Raw genomic sequence first — 14,793 nt, forward strand, 5'->3', positions numbered from 1 at the left:
ACAGAAAAATTAACTGCAAGATAAAACAAATAATGGACTTTGTGATGCTACAACAAAAGGCAATAAAAAGAACGGAAATGTAAAACTACCCAAGTTAGAAGCTTTAAATTAGAATTTAAAGTTCGAAGATGTATTTTGTTCGTTTCTTTTGTTTGGGGTGAGGGATATAAAAAATACAAAAGAAGAAATATGCCAAAAAGGCACTAAAGTAAATAACCCAAGACTTGGCTTGAATTCTTTTTGTCAAAGCCCTTGAATACAAAACCTTTGTATCAGGTGGCAAATGAGAAGTAAGGAAGGTATTTTGGGGAAGAGAGAGGAATTACGAGTAGGGGAAGAGTCAGAGCCCTGGATCCAATGCTTCTATGAGATGCCACGGATGGATCTAGTAATCGCAAGGTTGAACTGGATGAAAAAGGACATCTGCTCTATCTTTATACATGCCACAGTAGACAGATATTTAAATGTTTCCAACAGGAAGGATGTGGTCAGAGTATATTTACCCCTACACAGTTTAGTATGCGTGTTTTCTGTGCAATTAATGAATGATTTTACATGGCATTTTTAATACTGGAACCCTGGCACTGTGCCACAGTACTACCACTTGCACTACTAACACTGCTGCTGGTTCTACCAATTCATGAGTAATCCTTCCTTCAATGTCTTATTAAAATAAAATTAAATTACTGGGTAACTCCATTAAAAGGTAAATGGGTTTGCAATGAAAACAAATAGCGAGCACACACAGACACACACATGCACAAGTGTATATGTACAGGTGTGTGTATGTGTGTGTGTGTGTGTGTGTATATATATATATATATATATATATATATATATATATATATATATATATATATATATATATTGTGTGTGTGTGTGTGTGTGTGTGTATGTATGTGTGTTTGTATGTATGTATATATATATGTGTGTGTGTATCTATCTATCTATATATATATATATATATATATATATATATATATATATATATATATTACATGCCAATTTGCCACTAGTGTTGAACACAAAAGTTAACACTAAAACATGCTGCTTGTAAAACAAAAGCATGCTACTATAACAGTTCTGTTACATTAACTACTTTGAACACAGGACAGAATTAGGACTACCAATGCCTTTACACCAACAGGCAGGTATGGATTATAGCTAGAACCACTGGCACAGGTAGTCTAGAATGAACTCTGGAAAAAAAAAATTCTAAAGAATGATACCATAATTAAGTACAGCCCACATCTATAATTGCTCACTAATAAACATAACCTACATAAAAAGACCTTCAGTTTCAGGTCAGTAGAATGTCAACCATTCTTACCTTCCTCAGAACTGTAACAAATACTGTAAAGAAGGTGCATGATCAGATCCAAGTCAACTTTTTCATCATCAAAGCTGTGATGATACACCTTCAGAAGTTCACGGTCCTCTGTACTCAAATCACCCCCACTTTTCTGAACCAGAGAGCTCTCATCCAAATTCCCAGTCTCCAAAGAAGCACTACAAAAAACATAGATAACATAATATAAAAAACTGCCTTGATACAGCAATAAACAAAACTGTCAAAGCAACAATTATATAGACTATTTTTTAAGCAATCCAACAGGTTTCTTGTAATATGTTACACTACTTTGAGATACTCACTGGTGTTTCAAACAGCCCCATTCACATTATGCTGTGTATACAGTACTTTATCCACATACTCAAAAACACTACTTACCATATCAGATTATCTCTGATAGGGCCCAATGCAATGAACAAAAGCTGGGACCTCCCTTCTGAGAGCCCTCATCTGGCAATTCTACTTAAATCTCTATCCCCATGTGAACCTGCTAACAGGGTCAGACTTCCAAAAAACATGAGTAAACCACATCTGATTAGTAAAAGTCTGCAGAAGGATGGGAAATTATATACTTGAAATATAGAGGACAGTTCTGAAACCATGGACTGTTCATTCATATACAGTCAACACACCAGTTTTTAATTAAGACAGCAACATTGAGGGCTTGATTGAAGATTAGCAGATATAGTTAGCAATCACATACCTGCTGCACCTACAAGTGAAATTCTGTAGTGTGAAACAAACTTCAGATAATCCCAAATAGAATCCATAAAATAAAACATGCAAGGAAGACCAAATAAAAAAGCAGTAAGGAAATTCAGCTCCTGGACTAGTGATCCAACAAAAAGTGCTTTTCAAAGGACCAAATTGTCAGAGCACAGCTACTTACCACAGATACTGATCTATTCCTGAAATAGCTGCTAATGTCTCACTTTAACAACACTGGCCAATGATAATATGATGCCGTGATAGAAGAAACTGTGCAGCTAGAAATTCACTTTGATAGCTGACAATCCGACTTGTACACCACCACCTTCAGCTTTTCATAGGTTCATAGGTTCATACTAGGCTATCTGCCCAAGGGCATTTATAAGCCTAGCCCATAGTTATGTGGCTTTCGCCACCCCTTTAGTTTGAATAAAAACTATGCCTATCATTTTTCTGTGCCTCTGTCAAGCAGTGACACTGAAGTAATCCCTGGGGTATATCTGCGATCTCCCATCCATTGGTCAAGATTCCTCTTGAACAAGGCCAGCCAGGTGCTCTGCCTCACATGTACCGGGATTTTGTTCCACAGCATAGGGAGTCTCTGGGTGATGAATCTGTCCCTCCAGCACGTTCTATTTATAACCGTGTCAAGGTTTAAGTCTCCGCCTTGTGGTTCTGAGGATCTAGATTTTTGAGGTGAAGCATATTCATCAAATCTGGGTTTGACATGGCCTTATATGTCAGGCACAGGTCACCTCTGAGCAAGCGGTATGAGACTGAATAAAGCTGGAGTTCTTTCAGTCGGGCAGCATAAGACATATTTTTGAGACCCTTTATCCTTTTGGTGAGGAACTTTTGGGGCCTTTCAAGCTGCATCAGGTGTCTGGTCAGATACATTCGAACGGGCATTGTACTCAATCATAGGTCTAATGAGTGATGAGTACAGGGGACGATGACCTCCCTTGATCTAGATGTGAATCCCTTCATGATCAGGTGGGCGATATAGAAGGTTTTCCTAACTACTTTAGCAACATGAGTGTCAAGCGAAGACTACTGTCAACTTGGGTCCCCAGATCCCTGATGACTTTTCTGTGCTCAGTGGATTGTCACCTATATGGTAGCTAGGGGTAACCTTGTTTTTCCCGAAGGGTATGACTATGCATTTTTTGGCGTTTAACTTCAGGCCATGGCTCTGGCACCAGTTATCCGTTTCTGTGAGGCCCTTCTGGAGGATATCTGTGTCAGATGTGTTTTTGACTATGGCCCAGTTTGCAGTCATCTGCAAACTTTGTCAGCCATAACCCTCCTGTGTTTGCTTGTACTTCAGAAAAGTAGATGCGAACAAGAGTGGACCCAGGACTGAGCCCTGTGGGACACCACTTGTGACAGGCTTTGAGTCTGACATGGCTCCAGCAACTCTGACCCTGTGGGTTCTGTCGCTTAGCCAGTTTGCAACCCATCTTGTGATGTATGGGTTTACATTCAAGCTGATGAGTTTTTCGATGATACCTGAGTGGGGTATTGTGTCGAAGGCCTTTGCCAGGTCGAGGTAGGCTGTATGGACTGCCTTTCCCTCATCAATGGCCTTGGTGACTGTCTCGAAAAAGTCAACCAAGTTTAAGAGGCAGGATCTGCCTTTGACAAAGCCAAACTGGGTTGGATCCAAAGTCTGCAAGTTCCCTATGTCTTTATTTATGAGTTCCATTAGTTAAAACCAAAAATTATAGCCCACATAAACAAACTGTGCAGATAAAATAATCGAGCATTTAATACACAGCATTCCCGTTAATATTAAGTTTGCATTTTCTTCTCCTTTTCATTGCACTCATTTCCTGTCGTTGCAGGGTGTTCTGATCTCCTTTAATAATCATTTGAATGCAATGGTAATTATTAAGTATTTAATTAATTAATTATTAATTATTGGTCTTGTAATCATAATGACAAAGCTGCTGAAGCTTCTGCCTAATTTCCTCTCTTACATTTACTTACTTATTTTACATTTGTTGATTCAGCATTCTGAATCCTAGACTGGTTAACCTGAGGAGATGAAAAGGAGTAAAAAAGAAGCTGGGCCCTGAAGTGACTTTGGAGATCTTGCAAGCTAGAAAAAATCTTGAACACAGAGACAGATTACAAAAATGCTAAAGACTTGAGACTGGAAACACTTCTTGGGCACTGTGTGACAACCAGACTAACTTTCGTTTTTTTCATCCCAAAATTCTGTAAACAAGTGAGAAATTATGGGAAATGGTGGAAATGTACAGAAATTTTCCGCTCTACATGGCAAAGAAACCAACCTACTCAACTCCATCCAAGTAAAGATAAAAAAAAAAAAAAAAAAAACAAGGAAGAAAGTGTTTCTTTGTAGTCAATAAGATATCTTGTAAGTCCCACTTCAACAAGATCTTCTGCACCCAAGATTAACAGACGCACTGTTCTAGGGTGGAGAGTGAACTTCATCTCAGTGTTTCTTATGCAATAATTTCTTCCAGGAAATGAAATGCTAAAAAAATTACTTGTTAGATGTCCCAGTCACAAGTAATCAGTAAATGAGATGGTGTACCACCTCTTGTTGGTCACACCTTGTCAGGAGTGACTCTGAACAAAACCTGGATGTTAAGGAATGATGCCCCTTTACTATAGAATGTCCACATGGAGTGTTCTTCTATTAATATTTAATTTCTCATGCACTAGATTTTTAAGTCCCACACCATTATCTTCTGCACCAGAGATGTGAGCACTCACACCATTAGTAAAGTACAGGTGCACAAGTCCAACTTACCTTTAACAATGGATGCTCAAATTCCTCACTGCTTCAGTGGCATTTTGAGTCACCTGCCAAGGTAACACAGTACTGACCAGCTTTCAAAACCTCAAACTCCACTCCCTCTCAGCTTATTGGCTAAGCATACCCAGAGCAGGAAGCCTTCAGCTGTCACAGGGAGTGACTGTTCAGGCTTTTTCACTTCCACAAAGGTGAGAGGAAAATACCTGAATCCAGAATCATCTAGCAAGAGTAAATTAAGTTAATCAAAAATCACAATAACATATAAAATCCAAATCCAACAACAGAATCAGAGAGGGCAAAACCCACCTCAGCTATGCACACGTGGGCGGAATGCTGGGTGCTGGCACAGAGGCTTTGAGGAATTTTAACATCTATGTTACAGGTAAGCAGGTCTTATGCAACTATAATATGGTTCATCATTCCCACTGCCTCAGTGGCATTTTGGGTAGATTTCCAAAACTTGCCCTACCTGGAACAATACAGAAAAGGATCCAGAAGCATCTGGAGAATGGTCCTAGCAATGCCTGCTTTGGACATGGAAATGGAATCTAGACTCTAGTGCTTTTTGAAGGTATATAGAGAAGACCAGGTTGATTCCTCTACAATGTTTCTATAGTCCACCCATTTCCAATATGCCACTGAAGAGGATAAGCCCTTAGTCCAGTGAGCCTTGACCTTGCCTAAAAGCAGTTTTTCATGGTAGGAGTAACAGAAAACAATAGCAGAGGACAACCATTGTGTAACAGTTTGCTTAGACACAGGCCGACAATTCTTGGACCCTGTATAGGACAGAAAGAGTTGCTCAGAATTTCTAAGTGCTTTGCTCTGTACCAATGTATTAAATGAGCTGCCTGTGAAAATCCAAGGTATTTAGAATCTTTTCTCCCTTATCTATTATGATCAGGATGTAAAACTAGGAGATTGATTAAAGGTAAATTAAGAAACACCTTTAAGCATGAATAATGGATTAGCGCTTAACATGACCCTGTCCTTGTGAAGAAAAACAGATAGGGTTACCTCACCATGACAGCTTGTAGTTCAGAAAGTTGCCTGTCACAAGTCAAGCAGTGATTACAACAGTCTTCCAAGTAAATGAATTGGAAAATCAGGTCAATTTTTCAAGAATAAAGGTTGAGAGTCCAGGGAGGAGAAACTGTTTTCAAGAGATTCTCATATGCAATACTCCTTTCATGAACTGTTCGACCATATACATACATGAAAGGGGGACACATGGCCAGACAAGCTGAAAGGGCCACAAGATGAACTTTAATAAAAGCATATTGTGACAATGTGAAGTACTGCCATCTGTGCTAGGGAAAATAGGGCAAGTGCATGTGTAACATATGCCAGCACAGCTAGCTGGAGTTTTGTAAATAATGTTCAGTCATATGACTAACACTTATTTTGTACAGATGCTTGTGTTAAAAATTAAAAAAAAAAGCTCTGAATGTGTACTGTACCAGTCAGGTGATCAAATGTAGTGTCACTCTATAACCACTACTTAGAGGATGGAACTCGCATAGCAGCTTATTTTGTTTTCTTTGGAACCTGATACAAAGATCTATGACAATTATCACATTTGGGTAGTTCAGTTGAGTTCATTTTAGTGCAAGTTTGAAGCTCATCACCTTGCCTTATGGAAGTAAGCATCTCAGCATCCTATCTTGCCTTGCTGTATTAAGTTAGCTAGGGAACAGTTTTTCTTTAGACAGTCAGGAAATACAGTGATATTGGTTAAGTATTGTTTTTCTGTATCTGTTTGAATCTGTCCAACTGTGCTATTTTTATTTCTCCTGTGATTGAAACTCTGATGTTTACTGTACTTGGATATTTTAGTATTCTCATGTTTTCTATTTATTATTAAATATTTTTATATCTTTTGTTGTGGCTGGTCTTTTAGAAAATACTTTCTTGAGAGTACTTACGCTTATTTTAGTGACGCCATGGCCACTCCAAAAAGCTTTGCTGCTTTGGTCAAATTCTACCATTTATAACAGTATTAATTTTACACATTGTGTAATTGGATACCCTTGTAACAGCCTGAGAGTAGTTGACTGGTGGCAGCGTGGTTACCTTATAGTTTGCGCAGTAAGGGGTAAAACTATTAAATCTGCACGAGTCTTTTCCAGGAGTGTGTGTGCTTTTGAAAATCAAATACCCAGGTTTGGGTGCGTCAGCTACTTGGAAATGGGACACAGTGCTCCAAAGTGAGTCTTCTTTGAGATCTGGAGAGACAGAGTCCAGTCCCAGCTCTGGAGCATGTTCCCTGTGTGCTCTTGGGGGAAACTGTGCTTGATAAAGAGAGCTTTGTTTGAAAATATTGTTTAAATCTATTCCTGTTTTTAGTGACTGTCTCTCACCAGTGTCAGTGGTGAGGATTGAGCCTCCTTGATTGCTGGCTTGAGGTCGAGAGGCTGTCACACAACAGAAACCCATATTTAAGTAGCTCACAAATATTTCAAAAGCAGAAGTGTCTAAACCCTTTCTGCACCACTGTTATTGTCTAGGCATTACCTGGAAAATCTCTTTCACTTGTTAAAGTAAGATTTTTTAGTTGCAGGTTTTCTTGCCTCCTTAAATATCTGATGCACATCCTCATGGTACAAGTGCCTGAAATGTATCAAAACATAATCATTCAGGCTGTTAGTTGCAAATGCTTTAAGCTGGGGTGTACCATTCACCAGTAATGCTCTGTGTGCCGATCCAGTCTATGAGGAAGCTTGTGCTAATTGCCACTGGTTAATTCAATTGAGAGAGAGAACCAACTTTGCCTGGGCTAAAAGGGGGTTATAGCATAATGATATTTGGTAATTCTTTCAGACTCTGTACAATTACCTTGGGAATCACTGGAAATGGTAGAAATGCACACAGAAACATTTCTGACTATGGGAATGATACAGTGTCTATCTTCCAAGCATGGCTGCAAGAATGTCTTGAACAGAATTTTCTTCAGTTATCCCTTTTGCAAAAAGAGGAACAGATTTACTTGAGGTGACACCCCCCACATATGGATCAAATCTTGGAAGACCTCTACATAGAGCATCTACTCATGAGTGCATCTGTCCTGGATCTGCTTAGTCTATCTGCTACTATGTTTTCCTCTGATAAATGTACAAGGCTTGCAGAGTCAGAGAATGCTGTAGAATCAGGTCCCAGGCCATGATTTCCAACTGGCAAAGAGGGTACTGACCTTGTACCCCCATCTGCCTTTGTTTGTTCATGTACCACATTCTTAGTAGTGTTTATCTGTGACTACTAGAAGAGGACCCAGAGTCCACAAGTGCTGAAGAACATTTAAGGCATGAATCACTGCTAAAAACTCTTTCGTGTTCATGTGTTTCAGCATGTAGAGAGGACCACACAAACCTTGCACTTGAACTCCTATGTACACTGCTCCACAACAAAATTTGAAGAGTCCATCTGGACAGACTGGACCAAGGTCTGAAGAGAGAGAGGGGATCCTGAATTCAGAGACAGTGGATTCCTACACCTCTGCAGTTCTTGTTTCAGAAATCCTAGTACTGGTACCTGGAAATCCAATGGATGAAGATGCTGGGTCCAACAATTCTTCAGGTAGCATGGAATTTGTCCCATGTGTAGTCTAGCTAGTGGTATCGTTAGGATCACTGATGCCATGAAGCCTAGAATTTTGAAGAACTCTCTTGCTGAGGCCATGCCAAGAAGAGAGAAATCCAAGAAAATGCCTTTAAGTCAGAATCTTAGCTTCTGGCAGGAAGGCTATCATTTTTTACTGTGCATATCCAACAATTTATCCAACACCCCAGAAAAAAACATACAGTGAGAGGGTGTGAGGATAGGCATAAGTTAAATTTCAAGCCCAGGTGGAAAAGGAGGGATGCAACCTTGTCAAATGACTTCAAACACCTGGGTACAGGATGTGCACAAAAAACAAGTCTTCTAAATAAGGAAAATGTGGATGCCTAGGGTTCTGCAATATGCAACCACTGGGGCCAGACATTTTGTAAACACATGAGGTGCAGAAGACAGCCCAAACAAGTAAAGCAGAAAATATATAATGGAAGCCAGACATAGCAAATCTCAATTTCCTGAAACTGGGAGGAACACGAACATGATAAGCACCTTTGAGATTTTGAATCACCAAGAAAACAGTGGACTGGGAGCAATATTGGACTAACTGTAAGGTGAGCATTTTGAATTTGGGAACCTTTGCAAATGAGATTAAAAAGGACAAATCTAGGATGGTTTCCAAATGAGATTAAAAAGGACAAATCTAGGATGGTTTCCAGAAGTCCTCCTTTTTGGAAACAAACATTCTGGAGTACAACCTTTGTCTCTGTTAAGTCACAACTACTGGTTCTATGACCCCTCTGCCTACCACATGATACAGTACTGGAGGAAACAGTTATGTCTGGTCTGGTGACTTGTGGGGGAATTCCCCCAAAAGAGGGAGGACTTTCTAGCCACTGCCAAGTGTATCTGTAAACTATTCTTAAAACCCATTTATCTAGGGCTGTTTGCAATCAGTCTACAGTGTTGAGAGACAGCATGGGGGAAGAAGGAATAGAAGTGGGTTAGGAGTACCCTGTGGCTCGTTAGTCATTCCTCTGCAGGGAGTTACTTCATTTACAGAAAGAAAACCCTCTTACTTGGTTTCAAAGAATTATGCTCCTGCTATTTCCTTTTGTATCCATAACTCTTGTTTGGCTGGGATTTTTGTTTGTTCTGCCCCTTGAAAGATGATGCATTGTTTGGGGAGAACTTGGGTACATGAAATATCCAACATAACACATGCATTAATTTTTCCTATATCACCGACTGTTTGAGAATGGCCCAAAAACTAATTCAGAACTTAAAGGTGGATTCAAAAGTTCTGATTCCATAACCAGTACTGTCTTAATTCAACAGAGGTAGCATCATTTCTCAAGGCTATAGCTGCACATTCAAGCACAAATCTCAAAGCATGTTTCAAAACTGGAGTCAAATTAGAAACAATTTCATTCAAGACTTTCACTCTGCAGGTAAGGATACAGCAAATCATCCAAACTGTATGCACACTGTAAAATAAATGCCTGCCTATAGCCTTGATAATTTAATATTCTAAAGGACATACAAGTAGAAAAAGAAATCTTTTTGCCCTGAATATCTAACCATTTTCATTCTTTATTGGGGGGAATTGAATTAGATGAAGCAAAGGAATTTTTTATATGAGCAAGTATTTGAGGACACTACAGCTGGGTCAGCAGTCAAATAAGAAGAGAGACCTGTCATATCTGAGATGACCCTATATTTTCTCCAAGCCTTTTTAGGGACTACTGGAATATATACTGGTGTCCTGCAGACAGCTCTATAAACATCTTCCAAGGTTGGCAAGAAGGGGGGGGGGGGCGAAGATTTGGGCATTTTGTCTCTGTAAGGTTTTACACCCTGCCTAGCTCAGAGTAGTTCCCAACTGTTCCCATTTAAAAAAAAAAATCACTAAATATAGCAATCTGAGGAAAAGTGAACACTTGCTTAGACGTCAGCTCAGGTTCACCTTCCAAACAATCGGTGTTACTGGACTCTGTGTCAACTAGGAAATCACCACTGTCTTAATCAGATCCCTCATCATTGCTGGAAACAGAACGATCTCTAGCCAACTAGCAATTAGAGCCACATACGGAAACACAACCACCAGAATTATCCATCTGTGCACACTCTAAGCCAAGGAAAACACATCAACCTTATAAGCAGATATAATTCGATTATCAGCTGTAGGATGATGCTTCTGTTTCTTACGCTTGTGAGATTCACTATTTGATAAAATATCTGGGGAAATATTATGTCTGGCAAGAGGTCTGTTACCCCGGACTACTCTTGTACCTGAAGGGTTTAGTTCTCCCATACCTGTGCCATGTACCAGAACAGCCTTGGACGATGTCTCTAACCCCATTCCATAATGGCCGGCAAGGCTACACTAGAGGAAGAAGGGGTAAAAGGTAAGAGGCCTGCAGGCCAAACACTGGCCCAGGCAGAATCACTAACCATAGGCTGAGACGTATTTTTATTTTTTCCCCTCTTTTCTTTTTAGGCACAACAGGATTTAACTGGGGATGGAGGACCCCAGTTAGGATCTATCCAGTCAGGGGACAGAACATCAGCCAGACTAATAAAGTGACAGTACTGGGTAATGTATCACTACAAGCACTTAAACTTTCTAGTAATAACTTTGTCATTACACAACTAAACTCCGTCAAACTGTCTTTTATCACAAAGAACTGTGATAAATTATTTTACAAGTGACAGAAGTTAAAGAATTCTGAGTGCCCAAAGAGTAAACACAAAAAACAATATGCCACACCGGTGTTAAAAAATAGCTCTGCACACTATGTTAAATAGTCATAAAATAAAGTTTAAAAGCAAATTTTAACCTACCTTTTCTTGACAGAGACAGAATAAAATCCCCAGAGTACATTCAAATAATCTCTGGAAAAATTGCAATCCAATGTTAAAAAAACACAGAGCATAGACATACTATAGTAAATCATGTATAAATGCTAAAAAAAAAGTTCTTAAGTATTTTCCTGTCAAAAGATGAGAATAAAGCAAAGTAACAACAGTAAAGACAATAAGGGACAGCTGCTAGTATCTAACAGCACACAAGCACTGCACTTATGAGAGAAATGCTGAAAGTTCCCTCAGAAAAACTGAAAGCAAGCATTGGTCAAAGAAGCCAAATAAGTACTACTATAAGCAGAAATTCCCACAGGAATTATTGTAAATAATGACAGGGATAAAATATTAAAATATATATATTTTTTATAAACATAAAATAGAAATTTGAATAATACATTTAATAAAAGTAGAAGAAGGGTGTCCCAATATGCGGCTTATCTGAGCAGTAAACTGGAAAATCAGCACTGGATCCTGTAAAGAATTAAAGAACCTTTTTCTCTGGATGGCAGAAAGAGAGTGAGCATTCACTTCCCGTGACAGCTGAAGGCTTCCCTGACAGGATGTGCTCAGCCAATCAGCTGTTACAAGAAGGCGGGGAGGGAGTCTGCGCTTTTGAAAGCCTCCCAGTACTGTGTTATCTTAACAGATAACCCCAAATTCCACTGAGGCAGTGGGAATGATTAACATTAGTATTCCCTGTGTATCTGTGATGATAATACTGGGAAAGTATGAAGCTTTTTTGGTGGTGGAGAAAAAAAAATATATATACATATATTTTATGTGTGTGTGTGTGTGTGTGTGTGTGTGTGTGTGTGTGTGTGTGTGTGTGTGTGTGTGTGTGTGTGTGTGTGTGTGTGTGTGTATATCGGTTCATAGGTAGGTACTAGACTATCTGCCCGAGGGCATTTATAAGCCTGGCCAGAGTGTGTCAGCTTTCGCCACCCCATTGATTAATTAACTGAGCCTCTGTCAAGAACAGCCAATGAAGTGATCCCAGGATTGTATTTTCTGTTACCCATCCACTCGTCAAGGTTTCTCTTGAAGAGTATTAGTGAGGGGCTCTGCCTAATGTAGTTAGGAATTTTGTTCCAAAGCATGGGGAGTCTCTGTGACAGGAATCTATCCCTCCAGCATGTTCTATTTATTGTCGTGGCGAGGTTTAGCTCAATAGAGCGAGTGGCTCGCAGTGACTTGCATTTCTTTAGCTGGAGCATGTCCACCAATCTGAGTTGGACATCACCTCTGAGTAAGTGATATGCCACTGAGTACAGCTGGAGTTTTTCCAGTCGGGCTGCATAGGACATATGTTTGAGGCCAGTAATCTTCTTCGTGAGGTACTTTTGTGGTCTTTCAAACGGTTGGAAGTGTCTTATGAGGTACATCCCAAACGGGGCATTGTACTCTATGATGGGTCTGACAAGTGACGAGTAGAGGGGCACTATAACCTCTTTATTTCTAGATGCAAACCCTTTAGTAATTAGATGGGTTACACAGAAGGATTTCCTAACTACTTTGCAATATGATTGTCAAAGGAGAGATTACTATCTACCTGGGTCTCCAGATCTCTTATTATCTCTTCTGTATTAAGGGGGTTGCCACCTATGTGGTAATTCATGGGTGTTTTGTTTTTTCCCAAACGGGATGACTATGTATTTTTGGCATTTAGCTTGAGACCATGACTTAGACACCAGGTGTCTGTCTCAGTAAGGCCCTTCTGGAGAATGTCCGTGTCAGCCGGAGAGTCAATTATGGCTCCCAGTTTGCAGTCATGGGCGAACTTGGTTAGCCATAATCCTCCTGTGTTTGCCTGTACTTCTGAGAAGTATATGCCGAACAGTAGGGGTCCCAGGATCGAGCCTTGTGGGACACCACTTGTGACTGGTTTAGAGTCGGACCTGGAGCCCACTATTCTTACCATCTGTAAGCCAGTAGGCAACACATCTCGTGACGTAGGGGTTTATGTTCAGGCAGTGTGACAGGTCCAATATGTGTGACCTGATCCTGTATCAACTGAATTCTGTGCAGAGGTAAATTGCAGTCTCTGAAGCGGAGTTCAACTGTTGAATGGGAATCAGACTGGATTTCTCAAGGTTGACAGTTACCCCAAGCTGATGGAAGAGGGGGAGAACATACTGAATCTCCTGAACCAGTTGATGCTTCAAAGGTGCTGTGAGGAGCCAATCGTTTAAGTACGGGAAGACCTGGAAACCCTGTAGCCACAGGTGAGTGGCTACCATTGCCATGCATTTGGAAAACACCTGGGGGGCTGTGGTAAGACCAAAGGGCAGGGCTCTGAACTTGCAATAATTGTCTCCCAGCCAGAAGCAAAGATGTCTCCTGGAATGCCTGTCTATTTTGATGGGATAGTAGGCATCCTTGAGATACACAGAACACATCCAAGCGTCCTTGCGTAAAAGTGGGCAGAATGGACTGGGCACTGACCATCCAGAACTTTGATTTCTTTACTGAAAGATTGAGTTTGTTGAGATCTAGAATAGGACAAAGGTCCCCTGTCTTTTTTGGCACTAAAAAGAAGAGAGAATAATTGCCGGATCCTCTGTCCTGCTGGGACCTCTTGGATTGCTTTTTCTAGAAAAAGCTGTTTAACTTCTTTGGAGGCCAGCTCCCTTTGACTGGGTGGAACGTCCAAGAGGTAAAGTCTTACTGGAGGGGGTTGCAAAAAGGGAATGAAACAGCCCCTGGAAACAATATTTAACACCCACTGATCAAACGTGATGTTGGTCCAGGCAAGTGGATGTAGGGAAATACGCCCCGACTGCCACCAGGGCATAGCAGACAGGCAATGCTTCAGGAGCACTGATAGGTCTGATCAGAGAAGGGTTCCCTGGAGCCCTGATTTCACAGACCACTCCCCTAACTTGAGGGTGTCATCGTCCATTGAAACCTCTCCCCCGCCTCTGGAAGAGGAATCGTTAAGAGCATCCTGGAAGGGAGACTGCACCTTACAGAACCACATCTTTCTGGTTCCCTGTTGGATCTTAGAAAATGACCTCTGTGGAGCAGAAAGCATGTTCCCAACCACATACAGAGTCTTGCCTTCCTGCTCGCTGGGGGTCAAACTGCCCTTCAAGGAAGGTCCAAGAAGAGTAGAACCATCGAAGATGGCATTAGTAAAGGATGCCTTAAAGGATACCACTGACCTACTTAAGCACAGCCAGGCATGACGCCGCAAGGCAATGCATGCATCAGCCACTTCAGAGGTAGTTTCCACTGCACTGGAAATTAACCTCATAGAGGAATTCAAGAGGGAAGTCAGAGTGGATAGCTTGGGAGATGCCTGCTTGAGGTTCTCCACCGACAACAGCTCTGCAAGAGAGGTAGACAGTTCTTGGACCAAACCCCGTTGGAGGTGGATAAAATGTGCCAAGTAGTTTGTAGCTCTCAGTCTAAATGTAGCTTAGGCGTATACCCATTTCCCAAAATGGTTATCACCCGAGACTCCCTGTTCATGGGATGGACCGTGGAGCTGTGCTCTGCTAGCTCCTTCTGCATGGCAGCAGCAACACAATGG

The 14,793-nt window shown here is 40.7% G+C and overlaps 1 protein-coding gene across 1 annotated transcript in view; it reads right to left on the bottom strand.

Moving 5' to 3' along the window:
* Positions 1–14,793, bottom strand: part of YTHDC2 (YTH domain containing 2) — a 1,963,388-nt gene that overhangs the window by 819,444 nt on the left and 1,129,151 nt on the right. The window contains exon 16 of the mRNA XM_044059160.1: positions 1,331–1,509. Coding sequence (XP_043915095.1) covers positions 1,331–1,509 — 179 coding nt within the window. The remainder of the gene's footprint in view (positions 1–1,330; positions 1,510–14,793) is intronic.

The sequence above is a fragment of the Protopterus annectens genome, chromosome 17.part0 (genome assembly GCF_019279795.1).
Source record: "Protopterus annectens isolate FY-2018-M chromosome 17.part0, PAN1.0, whole genome shotgun sequence".
Lineage (NCBI taxonomy): Eukaryota > Metazoa > Chordata > Ceratodontiformes > Protopteridae > Protopterus > Protopterus annectens.